This window comes from Mercenaria mercenaria, chromosome 17 (assembly GCF_021730395.1).
Source record: "Mercenaria mercenaria strain notata chromosome 17, MADL_Memer_1, whole genome shotgun sequence".
NCBI classification, from domain to species: domain Eukaryota; kingdom Metazoa; phylum Mollusca; class Bivalvia; order Venerida; family Veneridae; genus Mercenaria; species Mercenaria mercenaria.
The window spans coordinates 60319758-60347513 of record NC_069377.1 but is presented as its reverse complement, the minus strand read 5'-3'; the positions used below and the strand labels follow the sequence as shown (position 1 = coordinate 60347513).

General features: G+C 35.5%; 1 protein-coding gene across 1 annotated transcript; it reads left to right on the top strand.

The window, feature by feature from the left end:
• Positions 1-80: 80 nt before the first annotated feature.
• On the top strand, positions 81-27681 carry LOC123536917 (uncharacterized). Its single transcript, XM_045320421.2, has 7 exons — positions 81-199; positions 1061-1390; positions 2639-2743; positions 3475-3510; positions 4053-4118; positions 5337-5517; positions 27626-27681. The coding sequence occupies exons 1-7, from the start codon at positions 194-196 to the stop codon at positions 27679-27681; spliced, it is 780 nt and encodes a 259-aa protein (XP_045176356.2). The 5' UTR covers positions 81-193.
• The last annotated feature ends 75 nt before the right edge of the window (positions 27682-27756 follow it).

Sequence of the window (27756 nt, the reverse complement as noted above, 5' to 3'; positions counted from 1 at the left end):
TGGTAGCGTTATATGCTACCAAAGGATCTTGTGAAATATTTGATTTATAAATTCATATTTTATTTTATACTTCGTTGGAAATGGATACCCGGTTGAGGTCCCCGTGAAACGGGAAAATCTGCTGTTGAATAGGCCCGTCAAGTACAGATTTTATACCGGTACCGAGTTCTGGGCGGTGATAAACGGCAGCAAAATGAAGGTTTGACAAATGATATGTTCACTATACTAAATAAAATATTGAACTGTTGTTTATCTAATAATAAACTCCAAACGAGCTAAAGCTATTATATCTTAACAGCACTAATTCGTTAATTAACATGTACATGATAACTGGTTTACAGATTTCTTGTTTTAAAACATAATGTCAATTAAGAAACAATGTACAGTATATATTTTATTTCATCATATTAAAAGGCCATATGATCATTTACATTTATGAACAGTTTCATTAAAATCTACATTGTAGAAAAAATCTATTCGCGAAAATGTTAAGAAAATTGCTATTTTCCCATAGACTCCCATTGTGAAAACTTGTGTGAGGTCCAATTTTTTCAAATCGGTCTATTGAAAACTCAAGCACACGACCCTTTTTTATTTGCTGAATTTTATAAGTTTATTCTGAAGTTTAGAAAAATCAGGGTTTAATCAAATTCTACATGGTAGACAGTTTTTTATCCGAACGTGCAGAACTACCTTAACAGAAAGAAGCATATTAGAACTCGCTATATCCTATACTAAGACGTTTGTAAATTCATCCATAAAATCATTTTTGAAAATATTTATTACGACTAGGAAATGGCATGTCAATGTTATAACAGAAGGCGCAACTATTCGTTCACCTGCGCATTCCGTATTTTATCAACTACATATAGATCTAAATGCCATCGTAAATTAAACCGTTAGAAACGTTTCCCCTTTTTAAACATAACTGTGCTGTTCTGGTGAAGTAAATGAAAATTTAAAATGCCTTTCCAAAGAAATAAAGTTCCTAGAGGTTCTATACGTTTGCAAATTATCGTATTATAAACATTTGCTAAACGCTAACATTTAAATGTTTTAGATTCCCGATGATCTAATCAGTGACGTTGTGAATTTCGTAAACAAACAGAGCATTATGAAGTCATACGACTTTCTGAAGAAACGAAACATTTGCTGCTGGGGATTATTTTTGTTGATTCCATTTACAGCATTGATATGTTGTTTGATCTCGTTGATTGGTGTTACATACACTAATACACGGAAAAGGCCTGATCGAGATATGCACAGTTATTTCTCTTCAGAGGGTTTTGAGTCCATTTTGCCAGACGTATGTCTTCAAGGTGGAGTAGTGATGCCTTTCTTATTGCTAACTTTAGTGTTGACTGTTCCGAGATTCTGCCACCGAGAACAGGTATGTGCCAATGTATCAAAAAGTTTGTAAACGTAATTTTTTCATGGTGAACTGCTTATTAAACAGCTGTGGTAAATCAAGTGATGAAACAGTCGTGGTAAATCAGGTGATAAAGAGACAAATACCTTAACAATACACAACACTTCATGTGTGATTCTGATTTTAATTAAGTCATGGTTTGCAACTGTATAAAAGTCTCTACAAGCAAATCACATTAAAATATATAGATAATATATGATATATATAGATAAAAACAGTAATTAAGACACTTCCTTTACCGTAGAGTTAAGTCATTCAGGGTATTAATTTTCACACACTCAAGAAAATAGTTCTTCGAAATGGTACTTTTCAAAATCTATTCAAGCAAGAGGCAGAAATACCTTAAGTAGTATGACACTAGTTTGTAATGATATATAACATTTCCTTCGTATGGTGGCTGATTTCTGCCATTTCGTGTGTTCTTGGGCGAGGCGAAAGGTCTAAGTAACGAAAACACGAAAGGTCGAAATAATGCTTATTTGTTCGTGTCGGCTGGTCGAAATGTCGAAGACACGAAAACACGAAAGGTCGAAAAGTACTTATTTGTCGTGTGTTCGCCTTTCGACTTTGGAGGCGAACACACGACGATACGAAACATTGAAGGAGAAATAACGAAAATTCAAGGGCGAACACACGAGCTTTTGTATCTTTCAATTTTCATGTCGGCGGGTATTAAAACTTCGTGTTGTCGCCCTTCTTTTGTCGCGTCTTCGTGTATTCGCCTTGAAAGTCGAAAGGCGAACACACGACAAATAAGCCAAATTTCGACCTTTCGTGTTTTCAACACTTCGCCTCGCCGACACGAACGCACGAAATGGCAGAAATCAGCCACCATACCTTTGCATTCTAAAATTGAATACTTCTTCCAGTTTAAGAAGCGGTAGTTATGAGATACATTTTTTTCTTGTGTTTAACGTCGCACTGACAGAATTATAAGTCATACGGTAACATTACAGCTTGTTTTATGACGGAGGAAGCCACAGTGTGCACCAAGGCAATATTTTATCACAGGCGGTACATGGGTAGAATCACCGACCTTCCGTAAGTTTGCTGTATAGCTTGAACCCGGCTCTTCCTTCCATGAAAACACTCTACACTCCAAGTGAGGTATCGAACTGACAGCGATGAGGCTTGTGTGTTTTGAAAAAGAAGGTATAGATACGAAGGTTAAGGCAGTTATTTCATTTTTTATGTGAACATCTTCTTCAGAGAGACTTAAAGGTCCAAAGAAAACTTTGCGAGAAGTTTTTGAAGAGATGTATCGAGAATGACGTCATAATTGTGTTTTCCGGAAGAGAAAACCGTCGTCCAAAAGTATCCTTTTTGCAATGGCGGATGTGTACAGAGTACACAAACGTTGTACATTGTTTTTGGCAATCATTAAAAAAAGATTTGACACGGGGTGCAAAACATGATTTAGCAATTAACTGTAACAGTACTAGTATACGGACATATACAGCAAACCTTGAAGTGTCCTATCATTCACAGGTCTGCTTTTTTGTTTGGTATAGACAGTATAAAAAGCCGACCGGAATCATTCATACACCAAAAAAATACAACGCATATATGTCCTTGTTTCCTTAGTTTTTCAACAGTATTTCAATATTAGAAGGTGGACACTGACTATATAGACTCCTTACCTGCAAGTAACTGACATCTTCCCCATGTGAGTAAGAGCTGTAATACGAATGTATATTGTGCAGAACATGCGCTCTTTCCGGTATTCGGACCTACGACTTAAATTCCCATTGATACTAATTGTATATTGTAATCAAATTTAGAACATATTCGTGGATAAAGTATGGGATTTACCATTTTTACTCCATGGTGGTGTTTTAACCACCACGGCCGTACTCGCAAGATGTTTATTTTGCTTTTTTGCTGTATTATATCTATATATCAGTCATTTACACAGCCATATATATCGCTGTATGGTTTTGTTTTAGGAGTGACGTAAGTCTGCTAGACCTATGCTGGAAGGTTCTGCCTACTGAGTTAACTGGGCTAGAATATTAAGTATAATATGAATCCTTAATTTGTCTTAGCTCCGTGTAGTTAGATATGCTTTTGACAAATGCCGGGTACGTACAATGTACAGCTTTTATATATGATGGTAAAGTTTATAAAATGCTCCTCCAGGTTCAGGTTTAGCTTTCGAACAGCGCCTTTATTCATAATGGTTCTGTTGGTATTAATGATTTTAGGATAACTTCAGTCAGCTGAAAAGATTAATCATGGTTACCGGTATTATTTATATTTAATGAACAAGAAATAATTTACATTTGATTTAGTTATATATCATTGTCAGAATGATTCACTTACTTACTTTTATAAAATATATTTTGTATCAAACAATAAACACGTTAATATTGGTTGACTTAACTGATACTTTATCTTAGATAATTAGTTGAATGGAATATAAACATGCTTTTGTAATTATGGAGTATTATTAGTTTCGGTTCAAAAGCAAGTGGTAATTAACAGCTGGCTTCATTCAGTAATTAAGGGAGTATCAGATAGACCATTTCTTACGTTATTTGCAAAAGTAACACTGTGTATTAATGTATTCTATTGGAACGTTTTAGAAACAATCTTGTCAAGAAACTAATGCCTTTCATTTCAGGACTTCCTTGAAAATATTATTCGTAGTAAAGGCTATACTGCTACAGAAGATAGTATGACACCTAAGGTAATTTTCAATGTTTTCATACGAACTACGTTTTAAATCCTATATTAAAGGGGCATTTCTGCAGACCTACCTCATTTTTAGGTATACACAATATTTAAGAAATAATAAATATGTGCCTATATTTTATCAGTTAATAAAATATGGGCAGGAGTTCGGATGCGTAATAATTAAATCACGAGTGCGTAGCACGAGTGATTTAATATTCGTACACGAACGACTGCCCATATTTTATTAGCTGATAAAATTATTGGAACATATTTATTATTTCGATTCTAACCACGCAAATTCTTCTTATTTAACAGCACTACATTTTAGCTCGATATGTCATTCGGCTGGCCATATGCTATTATAAAAACATCGACCGGAACACTTTCGAGAACAGTGTACCAAATTTTATAACACTACTGTAGTATTAGGCTAATTGAGTTGACAAATTTTGACAGAAAAGGCCGCAATTATTTAAACTAATAAAAATCTATCTTGCATAAGTTAAAAACCAATCAAAACAGTTTTAACACTTTCTGAAGCAATTTACCCATGATATTTTTGAAATATGCTGTCAAAATTTATATGAAATGTATCAAAAAGTTTATGTTTTGTTTGCAAAATTGACCACAGGTTTACTAAATAATTATGTCCATTAATTCATATAAATGTTTAGGTATATCAAGTACAGCAGGTGTATGAACTTTGCTAGTAATTAAGAAATGCCAATTTAACATCTGTCTTGGCCAGCGATCAAGTGCACGTGGCTCTGAATCAAATCGTACTTTTAAAATGTTACATACAACTTACATACTGCAGCATGTAGAAAACAAATAATTAAAAAACACATGCAAACTCTGGAGCAAAGTACATGTTTAATCAACTGATTAAAATCATTATTTCAAGAAAAAGTTAACTAAAACATCTGCAACTGAATGCCTGTTCTTATGATTTTAGGCGTAACAGAAATTAAAAAGCATAGCTAACAAAAAATTCAAGCTGCCTGTGGCGGGATTCAAACCCGGGTCGCGCGGGTGCTAATCCAATGCTCTAATCACTGAGCCAAAGAGTCAACTCCCTTACGCACTTGTCAGAAATTGGCTTTAAACGTTCGGGCTTTGCGTAAGCGACCATAATACTGTAAAAAGTCATTATGTTATACACGTATTTTGGCACGTAAAATCCGTGAGATAAACTTATATATGCCTCTGCTTATTACTATCTTTTATTCAGGACTATGCCGATACATTGATTGCACATCGAGTCGCAGAAATGTCAGAGATCATGTCGAAAAATTATGATGACCTTCCAGATGCTTCACACAACAGACATAACGTTAGAAAAGGAAAGATGTGTCTTTGTCAACAAATAGAGATAGATCTACAGATTGTCAGGCTCAGACAAATGAGCTTTTGTGATCATGCGGTGTCCGTCGTCCGTCCGTGCGTGTGTCCGTAAACTTTTGCTTGTGACCACTCTAGAGGTCACATTTTTCATGGGATCTTTATGAAAGTTGGTCAGTGTGTTCATCTTGATGATATCTAGATCAATTTCGAAAGTGGGTCACATGCCTTCAAAAACTAGGTCAGTAGGTCAAATAATAGAAAAACCTTGTGACCTCTCTAGAGGCCGTATTTTTCATGGGATCTGTATGAAAGTTGGTCTGAATGTTCATCTTGATGATATCTAGATCAAGTTCGAAAGTGGGTCACGTGCCATCAAAAACTAGGTCAGTAGGTCAAATAATAGAAAAACCTTGTGACCTTTCTAAAGGCCATAATTTTCATGGGATCTATATGAAAATTGGTCTGAATGTTCATCTTGATGATATCTAGGTCAGGTTTGAAACAGGGTCATGTGCAGTCAAAAACTAGGTCAGTAGGTCTAAAAATAGAAAAACCTTGTGACCTCTCTAGAGGCCATACTTGTGAATGGATCTCCATAAAAATTGGTCAGAATGTTCACCTTGATGATATCTAGATCAGGTTTGAAACTGGGTCACGTGCCTTAAAAAACTAGGTCAGTAGGTCAAATAATAAAAAAACCTTGTGACCTCTCTAGAGGCCATACTTTTCACAAGATCTGTATGAAAGTTGGTCTGAATGTTCATCTTGATGATATCTAGGTCAGATTAGAAACTGGGTCAACTGCGGTCAAAAACTAGGTCAGTAGGTCTAAAACTATTAAAATCTTTTGACCTCTCTAGAGGCCATATTTTTCAATGGATCTTCATAAAAAATGATCTGAATGTTCACCTTGATGATATCTAGGTCAGTTTTGAAACTGGGTCAAGTGCGGTAAAAACTAGGCCAGTAGGTATGAAAATAGAAAAACCTTGTGACCTCTCTAGAGGCCATATTTTTCATGAGATCTTCATGAAAATTAGTGAGAATGTTCACCTTGATGATATCTAAGTAAAGTTCAAAACAGGGTCACGTACCTTTGAAAACTAGGTCAATAGGTCAAATAATAGAAAAACCTTGTGACCTCTCTAGAGACCATATTTTTCAATGGATCTTCATGAAAATTGGTCAGAATTTTTATCTTGATAATATCTAGGTCAAGTTCAAAACTGGGTCACATGAGCTCAAAAACTAGGTCACTTTGTCAAATAATAGAAAAAACGATGTCATACTCAAAACTGGGTCATATGGGAAGAGGTGAGCGATTCAGGACCATCATGGTCCTCTTGTTTTTTTAGCTCACCAGAGCCAAAGGCTCAGGGTGAGCTATTCAGATCACTCACCATAAACTTTTACTTTAAAAGACATCTCCTCATAAACCGCTAGGCCAATTTCATCCAAACTTCACAGGAATGTTCTTTGGGTGAAGCTCTACAAAAATTGTTCAAAGAATTGAATTCCATGCAGAACTGTGGTTGCCATGGCAACCGAAAGGAAAAACTTAAAAAATCTTCTCAAAAACCAGAAGCCCTAGAGCTTACATATTTGGTGTGAAGCATTGCATAGTGGACCTCTACCAAATTTGTTCAAATCATGACCCCGTGGTCAAACTTGACCCCGCCCCAGGGGTCACTTGATTTTACAAAGGAAAATTTAAAAAAATCTTCTTCTCAAAAACCAGAAGGCCTAGAGTTTAGATATTTGACATGTAGCATTGCCTAGTGGACCTCTACTAAGATCGTTCAAATCATGACACCGGGGTCAAAATTGACCCCGCCCCAGGGGTCACTTGGTTTTACATAGGAAAATCTTCAAAAATTTTCTAAAAATAAAGAGATTTGTATACTAAAATTGCTTTTTAGCCCACCTGTCACAGTTCAAACATTTTCTAAAAATAAACTAGAAGGCTTAGAGCTTAGATATTTCACATGTACCATTGTCTAGTGGACCTCTACAAAATTTGTTCAAATCATGACCCCCGGGGTCAAAATTAACCCCGCCCCAGGGGTCACTTGATTTTACATAGGAAAATCTTCAAAACTTTTCTAAAAATAAAGAGATTTGTGTACTAAAATTGCTTTTGTGATCGCTCTTTGTCCGTCCATCCACAATTTATTGTGAACACGATAGAGACCACAATTTGCAAGCAATTTTGATTAAACTTGTACAAAACTGGTATTGGCATGATATCTTGGTTCCTTTCGAAAAACTGGCCAGATCTCATCAAGGGGTTCTAGAGTTATTGCCCCTTAAAGGGCCAGAATTTGCTATTTTTGTGCATCAACAATTTCTTGTCTGCAGCATAGGGGTTTCATTAATGATTTTATTTTAACCAAACTTGCACAAAACTTGTATCACCATAATATCTTGGTTCCTTTTTGAACTGGCCAGACCCCTTTATTGGTTCCAGAGTTATGGCCCCTGATAGGGCCAAAATTAGCTATTTTGACCTTGTCTGCACAATAGCAGCTTTATGTATGATTTGATTTTTACCAAACTTGCACACAACTTGTTACACCATAAGATCTTTGTTCCTTTCTTGAACTGGCCAGATTCCATCATGGGTTCCAGAGTTATGGCCCCTGAAAGAACCAGAATTAGCTATTTTGACCTTGTCTGCACAATAGCAGCTTCATTTATGATTTAATTTTAACCAAACTTGCACACAACTTGTATCAGCACAAGATCTTGGTTTCTTCCTTTAACTGGCCAGATTCCATTATTGGTTTCAGAGTTATGGCCCCTGAAAGGGCCAGAATTAGCTATTTTAACCTTGTCTGCACAATAGCAGCTTCATGTATGAGTTGATTTTTACCAAACTTGCACACAACTTGTGGCACCATAATATCTTGGTTCCTTTCTTTAACCGGCCAGATCACATAATAGGTTCCAGAGTTATGACCCCTGAAGTCTGTCTGTCTTTTTGTTAGCAGTTTCTCTTCCACTCTGTAACTCTTGAACCCCTTAAAGGATTTCAAAGAAACCTGACACAAATGTTCACCTCATTGAAATGACGTGCAGAGTGCATGTTTCGGATGGCTCACTTCAAGGTCAAGGTCACACTTAGGGGTCAAAGGTCATATTACTTTGTTTTGTGTGTTCTGCATTTGCGTTGTATTGCAGAGCTCTTGTTTTTATATGGCAGATCCTTCTTTTGTTCACTTACAGTATTCTTTTTTAATTGCTCCCCTTTTATGTTACTATAAATAGCTTATTTAGTAACTTTTTTGTTATTGGCCGTAAGGAAAAACCCAGACCATTTTTCTGTGGTACTCCATGTACCTCCAGTTTTTAGGTGTATTTTGACAAAACTTTACCTTGTAAGAATTTTTTTTTCAGTTTGGTCAGATTTCTTCCCTTTGAAATTACTTAATATTCAAAGATTTGATAAGTGTCTTTTTAGCTCACCTGTCACAAAGTGACAAGGTGAGCTTTTGTGATCGCGCGGTGTCCGTCGTCCGTCGTCCGTCCGTGCGTGTGTGCGTCAGTCCGTAAACTTTTGCTTGTGACCACTCTAGAGGTCACATTTTTCATGGGATCTTTATGAAAGTTGGTCAGAATGTTCAACTTGATGATATCTAGGTCAAGTTCGAAACTGGGTCACGTGCCGTCAAAAACTAGGTCAGTAGGTCTAAAAATAGAAAAACCTTGTGACTTCTCTAGAGGCCATATATTTCACAAGATCTTCATGAAAATTGGTCAGAACGTTCACCTTGATGATATTTAGGTCAAGTTTGAAACTGGGTCACGTGCCATCAAAAACTAGGTCAGTAGGTCAAATAATAGAAAAACCTTGTGACCTCTCTAAAGGCCATATTTTTCATGGGATCTGTATGAAAGTTGGTCTGAATGTTCATCTTGATGATATCTAGGTCAAATTCGAAACTGGGTCACGTGCGGTCAAAAACTAGGTCAGTAGGTCTAAAAATAGAAAAACCTTGTGACCTCTCTAGAGGCCATATATTTCATGAGATCTTCATGAAAATTGGTCAGAATGTTCACCTTGATGATATCTAGGTCAAGTTTGAAAGTGGGTCACGTGCCATCAAAAACTAGGTCAGTAGGTCAAATAATAGAAAAACCTTGTGACCTCTCTTAAGGCCATATTTTTCATGGGATCTGTATGAAAGTTTGTCTGAATGTTCATCTTGATGACATCTAGGTCAAGTTCGAAAGTGGGTCACTTGCCTTCAAAAACTAGGTCAGTAGGTCAAATAATAGAAAAACCTTGTGACCTCTCTAAAGGCCATATATTTCATGGGATCTTCATGGAAATTGGTCTGAATGTTCATCTTGATGATATCTAGGTCAAGTTCGAAACAGGGTCATGTGCGGTCAAAAACTAGGTCAGTAGGTCTAAAAATAGAAAAACCTTGTGACCTCTCTAGAGGCCATACTTGTGAATGGATCTCCATAAAAATTGGTCAGAATGTTCATCTTGATGATATCTAAGTCAAGTTTGAAAGTGGGTCACGTGCCATCAAAAAGTAGGTCAGTAGGTCAAATAATGAAAAAAACGTTGTGACCTCTCTAGAGGCCATATTTTTCATGGGATCTGTATGAAAGTTGGTCTGAATGTTTATCTTGATGATATATAGGTCAAGTTTGAAACTGGGTCAACTGCGATCAAAAACTAGGTCAGTAGGTCTTGAAATAGAAAAACCTTGTGACCTCTCTAGAGGCCATACCCTTGAATGGATCTTCATGAAAATTGGTCAGAATGTTCACCTTGATGATATCTAGGTCAAGTTTGAAACTGGGTCACGTGCCATAAAAAACTAGGTCAGTAGGTCAAATAATAAAAAAACCTTGTGACCTCTCTAGAGGCCATACCTTTCATGGGATCTGTATGAAAGTTGGTCTGAATGTTCATCTTGATGATATCTAGGTCAGGTTTGAAACTGGGTCAACTGCGGTCAAAGTAGGTCAGTAGGTCTAAAATTAGAAAAATCTTTTGACCTCTCTAGAGGCCATATTTTTCAATGGATCTTCATGAAAAATTGATCTGAATGTTCACCTTGATGATATCTAGGTCAGTTTCGAACTGGGTCACGTGCGGTCAAAAACTAGGCCAGTAGGTATAAAAATAGAAAAACCTTGTGACCTCTCTAGAGGCCATATTTTTCATGAGATCTTCATGAAAATTAGTGATAATGTTCACCTTGATATCTAGGTAAAGTTCAAAACAGGGTCACGTACCTTTGAAAACTAGGTCAATAGGTCAAATAATAGAAAAACCTTGTGACCTCTCTAGAGACCATATTTTTCAATGGATCTTCATGAAAATTGGTCAGAATTTTTATCTTGATAATATCTAGGTCAGGTTCAAAACTGGGTCACATGAGCTCAAAAACTAGGTCACTATGTCAAATAATAGAAAAAACGACGTCATACTCAAAACTGGGTCATGTGGGAAGAGGTGAGCGATTCAGGACCATCATGGTCCTCTTGTTTCCAGAAGGCATGCTTTATGTATAAAATGTCAACTGGCTTACATCCTTCTTATATAAATGAAATGTTTCTGCAAAAGCCACAAACAAATAACACATCCTTAACATTGCGTTCTAATACAAACTTAAATTTTTATATACTGTGAAATATTTAAAGGTAGTCTTTTATACTCAGGGCCTATTGTATTGAATTGTTTGCCAATAGAAATCAAAACTCATCTTCATTGTCATGTTTTAAATTTAACTGTATAAAATGGATCGACGAATGAATGGATTTTAATGCTAACTACATTTCATGTATTTTTACTTTTATTTTATTCATATATAATTTCTTCTTTGATTTCTGTTAAGTATTTATTACTATGATCACAATACTGTACATTCTAGTTGTTCATTCTAGTCGTTACTCGTAAGAGGGCCCCATGGAAGATTAGCTTTGCTAAATGGGTTACCCTCTTTAAATAAAGAATTTACTTACTTACTTATTTACTTACTTTGTTGTTCCTGTCCTTTGGACTTAGATATTTTTTTGAGGACTTAGATTTATTTTTAATTTCTCCCCTTTGTTGTTCCAGTCCTTTGGGCTTCATCTGTCAAAATTTTGCTCCTGTCCTCCTCTGACATTATTCTTCGGGCATGAAACTACTGGCAAGATTTGAAAATAATTTTATTTGAAGAAACTTTAAGAAAATTTCAACTATATTTTCTCATAATTCTTTTGATGGATCTTGATTATGATTTTTTGACCTTCTTGTCCTTAAGTGCAATGGTAACAGGTGAGCAATATAGGGCCATTATGGCCCTCCTGTTTGAAATTTAATCATTCTGTTCTGCAGTTCTGAGTTGCAGGAGCCCCATATTGTACAGCAGTAATCAAACTGTGGAAGAATGTAAGCATTGTAAAATAGTTTTCTTGAGTGCAGATTAAGACAGTATTTGATACACATTAAAAGATATGAAAGGGAGTTGCAATTCTTTAGTGTTTGGTCAACATTTTTTTTCAAGTTCAAGTTCTAATCTACATGTACGCCTTATTATTTTTTTTCAGTGGAGTGACTCAAAGCCTGATTGCTTAAGAAAGTTGTTGATAATTTGAAGGGCTGTAACGAGTACTCGGATATCCACAAATTCGACCAAAAGTTCGAGTACGGATATTCGTCATTGTCGAAATCGTTGGATCGCGATCTTTTTCTTTCATACATGCAATATGTAAAATTCTAATCAATAAAACTAAATTAAAGCCACATTAAACATCTTAATGAATTTTCTTGCACATCTAGGATGATTACGCGTTGTCAGATTCTAAACTGGATGTAAACAAATGTCTTAGGTAGAGTTAGCACATTGGTCTTATATTCGAACTATTAGATTAAAATTTAATTTGAAATCTGTCAAAACAGTGAATAAACAATTATCATTTAAGAAATTAGATTTCTAAATTCAATAAAAATTTAAATACGAAATTTCTTTCCAACAAATAAAGTTTTCTTATCAAAAAAATGCAAAACTGTTACTAAATATTGTGATATTAATAACCGAAGTCATATCGTTCATCTGCAAGAATAGCCAAACATAACAGAAAGCTAACCGCGGAACCTGACTTTAATTTATGAGCAAAACATTAAACACAAGTTAAAACTGTTATATTGAACACTATGAGAAATGCAAAGTTTAGATTCCATGCAGAAAACAGTTCTTATATAACAGTCTTGCATTTTTGTCTCATTATGTGTTGTTGCTAATGATCCGTGGTTTGAAGTGAATCGTCAGCCCCGACTCGCGGATCGGATTGGATCGCCACTTGTCAGACTATCCACAGCCCTAATAATTTGTCTGATTTAAATTGTTTTGTACATGATGTGATTTAGATGAAGAGAGATACATTTTTTATTTTTCTGAACATTTGGAATCATTGCATTTTGTTTGCACCATGTTTCAGTAATATTAATTTGTGACTGAAGTGAATTCTTGATTTCAGTGATTGTTTTGCTAAAAGCTGATATTGTTGTATCATCAGCAAACATATCAGTTTGTGTATTATCATTGATATGGAGAGGAAGATTATTTATGTAAATTATGAAAAGTAAGGGCCCTAGAACTGAGCCTTGTGACACACCTGCACATATTTCTTGTGCTTCTGATAAATGACCTGACAGACTAACTTTCTGGTATCAGTGCCCCATGTGGTTCTGGGATGATCTATGTATAAAAAGAATTGGAACCACCGTCTTACCCTTGCATGATCGTAAGAGGCGACTAATCGGGTCTTAACACTTGGTTTTGCTGTAACTCTGTGATTCCAGCAGGTATACAAATTTTGATTCCATACCTCATGTTTTTATTTTGATGTAAATGAGATGTGAAACCAAAATTTGTAGTCCTGTTTGGCGCCATATAACCTATACTGTGTTGGTGCGCTGTAAAACCCAGATCAAATCAAATTCTGTTATCAGCTAGTGAGATATGAGGAAACCCATTTAAGGGATTTAGAACAAAATTTATAGCATTCTAGGTTTATAAGCAGAAGTTCATGATTAATAAGGGTCAGGTCTAAAAAAATTGTACCTACTATGTTGTTGTCATTTATAGCCTCAATCCAATGGTCTTTAATGTTTGTCAGTGCTGTTTCACATGAGTGAAATTTACGAAATCCTGACTGATTATTTTCATTAAGATATAACTTCAAGAGATTTGAGACATGTCTTTCAAAGATTTTTGTGAGAACTGGCAGTATAGAATAATAATATCTGTCATGTGTTTACGAATCGGATAGAAATATCCGTCCCGAGGGCACCTGCGCATTGGGCGGTAATGAGGCTTGCCGAATTACCGCCCATGTGCAGGTGGCCGAGTAAACACATGACTGATATTTTTTCTAGCATATCTTATATAGGTTAGCATTTTATTCTAGCAGATTATTTTTCTTGCATACCGTATTTTACAAATAACTGGTAGAAATACTTTCTTTGTAGCACTCTTTCTTATAGTAGAGCGCGGGAAATTAACGTCTGGAAGCAGAAGTGACGTCATGATGTTTTGCATTACGCATCATAACAAAGTTCCACTTTAGTTATATCGTTTGTAGCGTAATGTTACGTTCTTACGGTAAACTAACATACTTTGAATCGAGAAATATACTAAAAGGAACAGAGAGAAACTATCAAGGCACCTGCTTTTTTTGTATTTTTACATAAACAATATATTATCAGTGCATTAACCACAAGTTGTCATTAACAGCACGAGAGTCATCTTGCATGGGGGGTGCCAGATGGGTTTTGCCGGCATGGGTAAAATCACCGGAAACGCCTGTCCGGTGTGCAAGAAATTGGTCTATAAATTACTTATTTCTGATTTTGAGCCTTTTTATGCCCCCACTTTGGGGGTGGGTGGGGGGGGGCATATAGATTTGGATTTGCCCTTGTCCGTCCTTCCGAGAATGTTTAGTCGCACCTAGCTCCAAAAGTATTTGATGTAGTCACAAAACTTTACAGGAATATTGGTCAACATGTGTAGTTGTGCACCTGGGGTTTCACGTCCGGATTCATTCAGTCATGTATGAGTTATGGGCCCTAATTTAGTAAAAATTGGTCATTTTAGTGTTGTGTCGCATCTAGCGCCAAAAGTATTTGAGGTAGAGTCACAAAACTTTACAGGAATGTTGGTCAGTATGTGTAGTTGTGCATCTGGGGTTTCGCGTCTGGATTCATTCAGTCATGTAGGAGTTATGGCCCCTGACTTAGTAAAAAATTGGTCATTTTAATGTTGTGTCGCACATAGCTCCAAAAGTATTTGAGGTAGAGTCACCAAAGTTTACTGGAATGTTGGTCAGCATGTGCAGTTGTGCACCTGGGGTTTTGCGAGTACGGATTCATTCAGTATTGAAGGAGTTATGGCCCCTGACCTAGGAAAAAATTTGTATCCTTTGTCATATAGTGGGGGCATCTGTGTCCCATGGACACATTTCTAGTTTAAAATAAAGGTGTTACTTTAGCAGTTTTGAAAATTGAAGGAAATATACCCTTGTTAATACTAAGATTAATAATTTTTTTTCTGCAATGGTTTTGCAACTATTTCAGCACTTACTTTAAAAAAATAAGGTTACAAACCATCAAGACCAGTAGATTTTCTTGGATTAAGTGATTTAAGTTCATTGTACCCCCACAAAACGAAGTTTGGGGGTGGGGGGTATATAGGAGTGAGCTTGTTGGTCCGTTGGTTTTCATGGTTTCCGGATGATAACTCATCAAAGACTTGACGGATTTAAGTAATTTTTGGTACACAGGTGTAACATCAGAAAATACGAGTTAGTCTTTTTGGTCAGTAGGTCAAAGGTCAAGGTCACAGTGACCCTGAACAGTAAAAGGGTGTCCGGATGATAACTTGAGAACACGTTGGCCTAGGATCATAAATTTTGGTACACAGGTGAAACAACTTGAAATACAGTTCAAGTTGTACTTTGAGGTCAGTTGGTCAGAGGTCAAGGTCAAATTGTCCCAGAACAGTAAAACTGTTTCCGGATGATAACTTGAGAACGCTTGGGTCTAGGATCATAATTTTTTTGTACACATATGTAACATGAAAAAATACAGGTCAATTAGTTGGTGCAAGGTCAAGGTCACAATGACACAAAACAGTTAAATGGTTTCTGGATGATTACTTGAGAATGCTTGGCCCTAGGATCATGAAAATTGATAGGGAGGTTGGTTATGATCATCAGATGACCCCTTATGATTTTGAGGTCAGAAGGTCACAATGATCTGGAACATTAATAGGGAGGTTGGTCATGACAAGCAGATGACCCCTGTTGATTTGAGTTCCAAAGGTCAGAGTGACCTGGAACATTAAACCTTTTCTGGACAATAACTTGAGAATGTTTGGGCTGAGGATCAAGAAACTTCATAGGGAGGTTGATCATGACCAGCAGATGACCTCTATTGATTTTGAGGTCAGTAGGTTAAAGATCAAGCAAGTTCGGATTTGATATTGTCTTAGTTCTGCGACAAGGCCATATTGTGGAAGTATAATTCGTCACTCCTGTGACAACTCTAGTTGTTTATGAAAACTTCTGTTATTTCTGGTATTACAAATTCCCCTGTGCTATTTACTTTATTGTAACATAGTTTTTAATAACTTCAAAGTTCTGTTCATTAAAGTCTACATTTATATTTGGCGCGGATTTGAAAACATTTGAGAAATAATAGTTGCTATTTGTGGGTTAGTGATTGGTAAGCCATGGTTATCATGAACTAAACATGTTTGATGGTTGACACTTTTCGCCAGACAAATCTTTGAGGTTTTTCTACAGTATTTTTGGATTGTTTTTATTGCTGCTGATGGCAGTTGCATAAATCAAATTTTTAGCTTGTGAAGTTAAGATTTTTACTTTTTCTCGCAAGTATTTATACCGGACCATGTCACCAGATGGTTTAGCATAATTTCTAGATTTTATCAGTTTCAGCGACATCAGTGTTGAACCAGTCAGGCTGATTGTGAGTTTTTACTTGTTTTTCAGGAGCATGCTCATTTAACACATTTTGAAATATTTAATGAAGTAATCAAGAGCATCGTTTGGGTCATCAAAAACCTCTAGGACAGACCAAGGTTGATTTTGGAGACTGTTTCTGAATTCAGCTTCATTAAAAATGTTTTTAAGACATCTTGTATTTGAAGTTATCTTGTGTGTTTCTGAACCATGTCTGAGGGTTTGTCTTTGTATTTACGTCCGCGTAGTAAAAACAGCACTGGGGTAATATTAATAGTTTGGAAACAATTTGAAACTATAGTTAGCTGGTCATGCTTAAGATTTAAAGATGGTGAATTATTGTTGAGGTTTTGGAATTTACTGTGGTGGGTTTATCCACAAGTTGCTGAAGATTATAGGAATTTAGAATATTATTCCAAGCATTGTTTGAAGTAATATTGTTCTCATGATTATAGTTAAAATCACCCCAAAGCAATAACTCTTTGTTTTCAGTAAAAACATAATCCAAGGTTTTATCCACATCATTCCACATTACTGGTGATCTGTATATATATCCAAGTTACAGCCTTGTCAAATTTATGAAGTATACATCCTATAACAGGGGCCTGGTCATGTAAAGTCATATCCGGAAAGTAACTCGAGAACCTTCTGACCTAGAATATTGAAACTTAATAGGATGATTGGACATGCAGACTAGATAACCCCTATTTATTTTGGGGTCACTTGATCAAAGGTCAAGGTCACAGTAGCCTGAACAGTAACTTGAGAACCACTAGGCCAAGAATGTTGAAACTTAGCAGGATGACTGGACATGCCAAGTAGATGATCCCTATTGCAGCCAACCATCAGTGTCTCTTTGACTTTCACTTCTGACCCCTTCTGACTTCTTTCCTATAATACGACTTTGCATTGGGGGAGACATGCACTTTTTAACAAAAGCATATGCTAGTTTTGATTTTAGTATTGTAAATTTCACCTATTTGGATGGGGATGTACACTAGGCTACATCTTATGGATATATGTTTCTGAGTTAATTCGGTTTGCAAGAACATGTAGTCATGTTGAGGATTTCAATGAATGTAACCTATATATTACAAATAAACTTCTTCAACAGGGCTACAGTTATTATAAATTACGTAAATACTTCGCTAAATTTTACTATAATGTAATTCAGATTTGGTTTTGAAATACAATAGCAATTTAAAGACTTCAACAGCCTTGTCAATGGAATGAATACTAAAGTCGAAAAAGGGGCATAATTTTGTACAAGGCAGTCTAAAAAAGACAGCTATATCCCCAGCCGCTGTTATGGAGAGTGGCTCAAAACTTGGACCTTGAGTTGTGACCTTGACCTTGAGACACCACGGCTGACTCTTAGATCTGTAAATTGTCTTGATGAGGTGATCATTTGATTCAAGTTTCATGATTATCCTTCAAGGGTTATAGGAGATACAGAGCAGACACAAAATGAAAGGCTCAAACATTTGACCTTGAGTTGTGACCTTGACCTTGAGCAGACATTGCTGACTCATGGGTTCTGCACATCGTCTTGATGAGGTGATCATTTGAACAAAATTTCATAAAAATCCTTCAAGGGGTTTATAAGATATAGAGCAGACACAAAATGTTATGGAAGAACGAAAGATGGATGGAGACCATTCTCATAACCCCCCACCACTTGTGGCGGGGGATTAAAATATGAAAAACAGGGTTATTGAACCTGCACAGTGTTTATCAGCACAGGACAATGGACAAACTTAGTAGTGAAGTTTCAATCCATTCCCATAAGTTTGTACAGAGATACCAGCTTACATATAAGAATTTAACCAAAAACTGCTTAATTGAAAAAGGTGCATAATTTTGTAAAAATCCAAAGAGGTATTAAACCTTTGCATTGTATGAAAAAGTGTGTGAAGTTTCAATCCTATCCCTAAGTGGATACTGAGATACCAGCTTGCATGCAAAAACTTAACCAAAAACTTTTAAGTGAAAAAAAGGGACACAATTTTGAAAAAAAAAAACAACAACAAAGTAGCTTAGTGCATGTCAGATCATGACAGTGAACAAGTGTATGAAGTTTCAATCCCTTCCCATTAGTTGGTATTGAGATATCAGCTTACATACAAAACCTTAACCAAAAATTTCTAAGTCAAAAATGGAGCATAATTTTGTAAAACAAAATACAAAATAGAGTTATGGAACCTGTATTATGTTAGTCAGTTTATCAGTGAATAAGTGTGTGAAGTTCCAATCCATTCCCTTTAGTGGTTACTGAGATACCATCTTACATATAAAAACTTGACTAAACCACAACGCAAATGCAGACGGCCACGCCAAAGCATGGGCAAGTCCAATAGCTCTGCTATTCTTTGGATAGTCGAGTTAAAAAGTCATAATGTATGACTGAAAACAACATTTTTCCTGAACAACATCAAACTTAGTGTGTTTTTCCAGGTTTACTTTTAAATGAATTCTTTATTTATAGAGAGTAACCTATGAAAGCCCTGGAGGAACATTTGACTGCCATACTTCCTGCTTTAAACACTTAGTCTGCTGGTGGCAGATGATTCTGCCTTTGCAACCAGTGCATACCAAGATCAGCCTGCACATCCGTGCAGTCTGATCATGGTCTGCACTGTTTGCTATTCAGTCAGTAAATTTTCAGTGAAAACCCCTTTGAATAATAAGTGGTACTGTCCAAATTGACAGATGGACCAGTCCATTATAGAAATATAGCAGGGTAAGGGTTAATTTCTGACTTCTTACTTCCTCCTAACTTTCAACTTCCACCTTATTCCAATTACATCATTTCTAAGTTCTAACTACCTCAATTCCAACTGCATAGTGCTGACTTCCAATTTTTTACTTCTAATCTATAACTTGCCAACTTTTCGTTTCTTACACAGTTTTCACACTTCTTACTTCTAACTTGACTTCTGATTAGTGTGTAAAGACTTAGATAATTAAGAAGTAAATAGTTGTCCATAACAGCCATACATGGACAGTACCTTAATCAAATCAAGTGTATACTCTTCTGAAGGGAGGTGATTACTGGAAATTATGATGAAAAAAATGATGACTTAATTAGTATTAGCAAAAGTAAATGCACTGGTAAACAGGGGCGTCGCCGGCTTTGAAAAAGTGGTCCGGCGTCCCGCGAGTGCCGAAGGCAGGAGAGGGGGGTTTGGGGGGTCTACCCTGGGAAAATATTTAGATTTGGGATGCCCTAAGTGCGTTTTCCTTGCATCTCGAAAGCATTTTCCATTAAGATTTTCAATCAATTTTATAACAGTTTTGAAGGATAGCTATCCGACATTTGCCCAATGAATGTTGATGTATTTCACTTTTGAGTGTCAGCCAATACAAAGGAAAACAACTATTTCAGCCCCTCTGTGAAACTCATCAGGCAGTGGCATTAATAATGAAGGCTTTATCATGATTCGAACTTGACAACTTGCCCTCTATGTGAGCAACAATACACACATGACAATAAGCAAGGTCATTAGTTTCATTGTAATGCAACCACAATCTATTGGTGAACCACGAAGGCTGAAAACTTCTGTTCACCAGATTTTTTTTACCAAAGGTGCCTTTCAGAAATTTAGATGTCTTAGGTTGATTTAAAATTTCAGGTATGTCCATTTTGCAGCAACAAGTGAAGCATACGGTTTCAGAATTTAGAGTAGATAGAAACGAAGTTTGTATTACTTTATAATTGAGATGTACGTTGGCATTTTATTTGATTTAAAGCAATTATTTAAGATTATTCAAAATAATTAGAAGAAATTAGCTTTTGGGTTAGTTTTGTTTTTATTATACCACGAAAAACACAATTGTTTCCAATTTTTTTAAACGACTATTCCTTTTTTCCATCAAAGCAATTATTATAGATTATAAAAAAAAATCGCCCTTTAGATCATACCGGATTAAAGATATATCAGATAAGTATTTAATTATGATAAATCCAATCCAGCAGGGTCGTTACTTTTGACACCACACGGGCAATCCTGATAATTAGCAAAGCAATATGCTCAGGCGACGGCCTTGGTAAATGGCACACACATCTCATGTCACTCTGTTAATTGACCTTGATATGCATCTGTCAACTATAAACATTGTAATAAATGAAAGAAGTAATGTTTAAAGTTTATTTAGAGAAATCAACATAGATAAAACGAAAGACAATATTTGCATTCACAAGAGTATAAAGTATAACAAGTTTCATCAAGTACAAAGTTATTTGATTTTACTTCTTAAAAGTTTCAAACCAGAATATAAAAAGATAGGGACATTCATTACAATTTAATATGAGTGCAGGAGTCTGACCTGTGTAGAACCATCCAACTTTCATCATAAAACCAGGTGAATGAGTTCCTCACATTGAAGAATTCTACATGGATATTTCAAGTAAAGTCCAACTTGCTCAAGAGGCCACTTCTATTTAGAGTCTACCTGCCATTAAGAGACCACTTTTTCAGTTCCTTTTTTATGTTATCAAAGAACAAGTTATGTTGAACAAGCAAATTCGATGAATTGGTATCCCCCACCGAAAGGGCTTGAGGTGAGGAATGGTAAAAAAACATTTCTGGCAAAAAGTTATGGATGTTACCAAAAAGCAAATAATTTCATAAGTCAAAATCATTTTAATAGAAAATGAATGCTTTTTTTTTGGGGGGGGGGGGGGGGGGGGGGGGGGACTGATGAGGGTACAAAATTTCACCTGTTGATTATATTGATGGAAAATTAAAAATGAAAAAAAAAAAAAAGAAAAACTGGGTGGGGGATGGGAAAGACCGAGTGGAGAGTGAGGTTGGGGAATGGTACAACTCCGCATGCTAATAAATATTCATGGAAGGTTTGAAAAAGAAATAATAAAGGAATGATTTTTTTTGGGGGGGGGGGGGGGGGGGGGGGGGAAGGGTGATGACCAGGTGTGGGTACAAAACTTCACATTTTTATACTAAAGGTTCATGGAAAAGAATGAAAGAAGTTTAATGAAATTCTACCAATAGGTTGGTTTGTTATGTACAAATTTGTAGATTTTTTAAAAAAAGGGCAATAACTCTAAGGAAAATTGACCAATTGAAAAAAAAAATGACCGGCATCATTGAAGTATGTTGGTTCATATTTATTTCAAGTTTCATGAAATTCTACCAGCTTGTTACCGAGAAATGACTGTAGATGTAGATTTTTTCATTAAATCAAGGGCAATAACTCTAAGCAAAATTGACCGATCCGACAAAAAATTTAACGGGCATCATCGCAGTATGCTGGTGCATGTTTATGTCAAGTTTTATGAAATTCTACCTGATAGTTACTGAGAAATGGCTGTGGACGGATATTTTGGGCAGTTTTCATTAAATCAAGGGCAATAACTCTAAGGAAAATTGACCAAACCAAAAAATAACTTGACGGGCATCATCGCAGTATGTTGGTTCATGTTTATTTCAAGTTTCATGAAATTCTACCTGCTAGTTACTGAGAAATGGCTGCGGACGGACAATGCCATTTCAATACCCCCCTCCCAATTTCATCGGCAGGGGATAATAAAGAGACCATGTTTTTGCCTCCATATTGGTGGTCCTTTATGCAAGTTGTACTGTAGTTTTTCACCCAGCTGTATTCAATTCAATTCAATTTTATTAGTAAGATAAATTTATTCCTTAATATATATGTCATGATACAAACATTACAAATATCACATTAAAGCCCTGCTCCTGTCCTACCTTTTAACCTTGAATTGTCACTGAAAAAGCATGAAAATCCTGATATGTACAGTGACGCCTGTCAAAATAGAGTCTACTTTATATCAACTGGCCATTAACTGTTCCCTATTGTAACACACAAAAGAATTTGAATAGCCGCGGAGCAGGGCTTTAAGAACAGCTCCCAATACAAGCAAACATTCAACTGTATCAAAGAAATAGCTGCACGTTATATCTCTAACTGTTTAAAAAAAAATAAACCTAACCCTCTTTAACATACATATTCCACAGGATAACTTAAACAAGAAGGTCATGATGACCCTGGATCGCTCACCTGAGTAATATGAGCTACATGTTTCAAATGTCAAACTGATGATAAAATATTAAGAATGTCAGTAGGTCACATTCATGGTCAATGAAATTTGGTTTTACAATTGGTGTGCAAAACTGTATGTCATCAAAATTTCAAGGCTGTATCTTAAAAAACAAAGTAGGTCAAGGTCACAGTCAAGTGACATATTACTTGGGGTCATCAGCTAATAATAATTAAATAGTCTTGGAAATAGGATCAAATGATTTTTTAAGTATTTTTTCCTATATAACTCACATAATAACTAAGTGGGTGGGTGGCAGGGGGGGGGGGGGGGGGACAGGGTGTGGATACACAAATGGATAAAAACATTCATGGAAAAAAAGAAAGAAGTTTATAAAAAATCTACCATTTATTTTATTATTGCTTTACGTAGTTATGTACAAAATTGTGACTAAAGTGCAATGGCTAGATACTGGAGAGATCCTTATGAAATTGATAGTGCACTTCCACAATTTAAATCAAGTTACATAGTTTTAGGTCAAATATGTCACAAGTCATAAAACAGAAATTGCCGTTATTATAGTACTTTATTTAAGTTAACTCTAGAAACTAAGGGCCATAACTCTAGTGTTACTTAATTAAGCAATCAACTTCACATGCTGCATTTCCTTGTAGTAGTGATTATGTATATGAAGTTTCATTAAAATATTCCAAATCACTTCCTAGATATGGCTCCAGATGGATGGACAGACAAACGGAAAGAGCAGACTTTTATTGGAACTTTCTTTTGTTATATTTAATGCAGTATAAATTAAAATAAATTAAAAAATAATAACAGATATCTCAAATGTGCAGAGCCTTAAATCTAGAGGCACAATTATAAATTTCATTTCTGTCATTTTAATTACAGTAACTAGTTTTTAAATTAATCTTTGAACAAGCATGCCAAAATGACTGATTCATTGGCCTTAAACTCTAGAATTCTGACATTTGCCTTGAAAAAATTTAGCAAGAGAAAGAATAGAACTTGAGACCAACAATTATTTGAAAAAAGAAAAATATTTCCAAGATAAATACCACTAATAGATTTAGCCAGGCAGAATATGCAAATATACGAACTCAACACAGTTATATCCCTTATACAGACTAAACAGTCTTAAATCCACTTTGAAATTTAATCCCATTAAAAGACCTTGCCACTGTATTTTATAAATTAAACCCACTAAAAGTCATTGCCACTGTGTTACAAACTGAACTCACTAAAATACGTTGTAACTTGCCACTGTATTTTATAAATTAAACCCACTAAAAGACCTTGCCAGTGTTAATTAAACCTACTAAAAGAACTTTCCACAATGTATGTTACAAAATAAACCCACTTATAAATTAAATCAAATTTTAATGGTAACTCCTGTGACAACAAAATCTAATCCTGCCACTGTTTTACAATATCACTACTCTAACTACAGTCTGTCCATTGTTTAAAAAAAGCAATTTTGAATTTAGTATTCAAACACTGTGTTTTACAAGGTAATTCATTCACCATTCACTCATTGTGTTTTACAAGATAATTCATTCAACATTCATCCACCCTTTTTGCTCCGTAATTCAATCATCATTCATTCACTGAACATTCATTCACTATATTTAACAGTGTTATTAAAAAAAATCAGTTACCATTTATTCTATGATCCTTTATACTTGAAACATGTCAAAATTTACCTACATATTGATATTTTAACAAAAATTTAATCACTGACATTAACCTTTATTCTACCATGTCATTCCTATTTCTTGAAATTTAGATAAAAAATGTTCAAAAATCCAGGCAGTGCAGCTGTTGAAAAAAAAATGTTTAAAGCACGGCGAGGCCAAAACTTCCCTTAAAATATTGTGATATGGTAGTTTTCTGAAACCAGTTGCCAGTATTTCTTTCCTCATCCTACCATATCACTAACATAAGATTATTAAATGCAAGAAGTGGTAGTTTTACATGTTGACCTGTTGCCAGTTACTATCATAATGATTAAATAACTGGCCCATTCTATCACAGACCTATAAAATGATTCTTATATGATAAATGATAAAATAATGCAACAGAATAATTAAGAACAATGGTTTAAACTGTAAAATGCTGAAAAATTTGACAGCTAAACTCATGTCATTCTTAACTTGCTAGAAAACTTACAAGTTGTGGATTTTCTCCAAACTTCAATGGCTTAACTTGCTACATTATCATGTGCAAGCACTATGACATGGTAGTATTGCATCCTTAAGACTGTCAAGTTTGACAGTGGCTAGAATAAACAAGAGGACCATGATGGTCCTTAATCGCTCACCTATCCCCACATGACCCAGTTCTGAACTGAGTATGACCTTGTTATTTCTATTATTTGACATAGTGACCTAGTTTTTGAGCACATGTGACCTAAATATCATCAAGATAAAAATTCTGACCAATTTTCATGAAGATGCATTGAAAAATATGACTTCTAGAGAGGTCACAAGGTTTTTCTATTATTTGACCTAATGACCTAGTTTTTGAAGGCACGTGACACACTTTTGAACTTGACCTAGATATCATCAAGGTGAACATTCTCACCAATTTTCATGAAGATCTCATGAAAAATATGGCCTCCAGAGAGGTCACAAGGTTTTTCTATTTTTAGATCTACTGACCTAGTTTTTGACCGCACATGACCCAGTTTCAAACTTGATCTAGATATCATCAAGGTGAACATTCTCACTAATTTTCATGAAGATCCATTGAAAAATATGGCTTCTAGGGAGGTCACAAGGTTTTTCTATTTTTAGACCTACTGACCTAGTTTTTGACCGCACGTGACCCAGTTTGGAATTTGACCTAGATATCACCAAGTTGAACATTCTCACCAATTTTCATGAAGATCCATTGAGAAATATGGCCTCTAGAGAGGTCACAAGGTTTTTCTATTTTTAGACCTACTGACCTAGTTTTTGATGTGACCCTGTTTCGAACTTGATCTAGATATCATCAAGGAGAACATTCTGATCAATTTTCATGAAGATCTCTTGAAAAATATGGCCTCTAGAGAGGTCACAAGGTTTTTCTATTTTTAGACCTACTGACCTAGTTATTAACCGCACGTGACCCAGTTTCAAACTTGACCTAGATATCATTAAGGTGAACAATCTGACTAATTTTCATAAAGATCCCATGAAAAATATGGCTTCTAGAGAAGTCACAAAGTTTTTCTATTTTTAGACCTACTGACCTAGTTTTTGACCACACGTGACCCAGTTTCAAACTTGACCTAGACTTAATCAAGGTGAACATGTTGACAAATTTTCATGAAAATCCATTGAGAAATATGGCCTCTAGAGAGGTCAAAAGGTTTTTCTATTTTTAGACCTACTGACCTAGTTTTTGACCGCACATGACCCAGTTTTGAACTTGACCTAGATATCATCAAGATGAACATTCTGACCAATTTTCATAAAGATCCCATGAAAAATATGGCCTCTAGAGAGGTCACAAGGTTTTTCTATTTTTAGATCTACTGACCTAGTTTTTAACCCACGTGACCCAGTTTTGAACTTGACCTAGATATCATCAGGATGAATATTCTGACCAACTTTCATAAAGATCCCATGAAAAATGTGACCTCTAGAGTGGTCACAAGCAAAAGTTTACGCACGCACGCACTGACGGACGGACGACGGACGCCACTCGATCACAAAAGCTCACCTTGTCACTTTGTGACAGGTGAGCTAAAAAAAGTATACTACACGTCCAAGATCAGCTGCCAGTCTCTATACAAGCCAAAAAGCCAAAATTTCTGGCAGTCTTTTTGCAACAGTATCTCATAAGCAGTCAGGAAGACATGCAAAATTTCTTGCACACAGCTCAAACACACTTTATTTGTTTATATACAACTTACAAAAATAATTAATGATGTTAATTTTCCTATTTTCTACAGCAACTGTATTATTCCTATATCTGAAATTTAGTCCAAAAATGAATAAATGTTGCCAAAAGTGCCCTTATAGGTGAAATGTGGTGATATGGTACTTTTCATGAAAAACCTGTAGCCAGTATTAAACACTTAGCATTCTTCTACCATATCCCTAAGGCCGAAAAAAAAAATTCTTTGTTTCCGGTAACATGCTAAAAACAATTAGGGTAGGTAGGTCGGAAATTATCCTTTTTTTTGAATTTTTTTTTTTTATTAAGGGAGACTTTTCGGAAATTATTTTTGTGTCAAAAAATGATTTCAAATAAGGGGGTTATGCCTTTTGAGCATCAGTAAGTTGATTTCTAACATCACTGGCCATGTTTAAAGCATAAAAAGTGCAGTTTTGCAACTTTTTGTTAAAAAGTTGAAAAATATATTCTCCAAGGCCATAAAAACATTTATGGTCGGGCCAAAAATTTTAGGGTAGGTCGGGATACCGGAAACAAACAACTTTTTTTTAAGCCTTACAGCTAAGATTATCAAAATATTATGAAGCATACAAGAAACACAAAGAAACTTTATTTTATTCTTAACCAGTTTATTCATAACTGGCTTTAATGTTACCAGTATCAAAGTCCTAATATTTAAGCAGTGTCCAAAAACTTTAATATTGTATAAACATAAAAGAATGATATGACCTAAGATGCAGCCCTCTCTTGATGATAGATTTTCACCAAACTTAGCGAACAGCCTGGCTACAATTGTTGCACACATACAATGATATGACAATACCTGTTACCTTGTTATGTGATGAGGGCTGACTTAAACACAATCATACAATGCACATTCACACAAACAGTGGCAGTAATAAAAACCTTATGCTACCTTACCATCCCTATCTACTGAAATTTAGTCCAAAAATACATGGCCAAAACCATCCTTAAAATGTGGTGATATGGCAGTTTTTTGAAACCAATAGCCAGTTTTTTTTTCTTTTTGCCTTATCCTACCATATCCCTAACATTGGAATATTTACTAAATGCAATAAGTAATAGCTTTTCTTTCTTAACCTGTACTCTGTTGCTCATGGATTTTGTTGAAACCAACCTGGCTACAAGCATTTACAAAATAAACTAGAGCTATCACTGTAGGTGATGAATGTTGAGGCAATAAACCATTGGCAGACAGCTTTCTTTAATCTCTTAGTATAAGTATTACATACACATTACAACAGATACAGAGGCACATGGAAGAAAAGCTATGCAAGGAGGTCATCCCTATGAAGTATGAACTAGTTGATGAAAATGTATTGTTTGTAAAAAATATATATACAGATATGTGTAGTGTTTACATATACTTGTGACG

What these genes read in the sequence shown, in the direction of transcription:
- LOC123536917 (XM_045320421.2), top strand. An exon ending in GAGAAAACCGTCGTCCAAAA is followed by an intron (nt 2,744 to 3,474) that starts GTATCCTTTTTG and finishes AATTTGTCTTAG; the next exon opens with CTCCGTGTAGTTAGATATGC. An exon ending in ATGCTTTTGACAAATGCCGG is followed by an intron (nt 3,511 to 4,052) that starts GTACGTACAATG and finishes CTTTCATTTCAG; the next exon opens with GACTTCCTTGAAAATATTAT.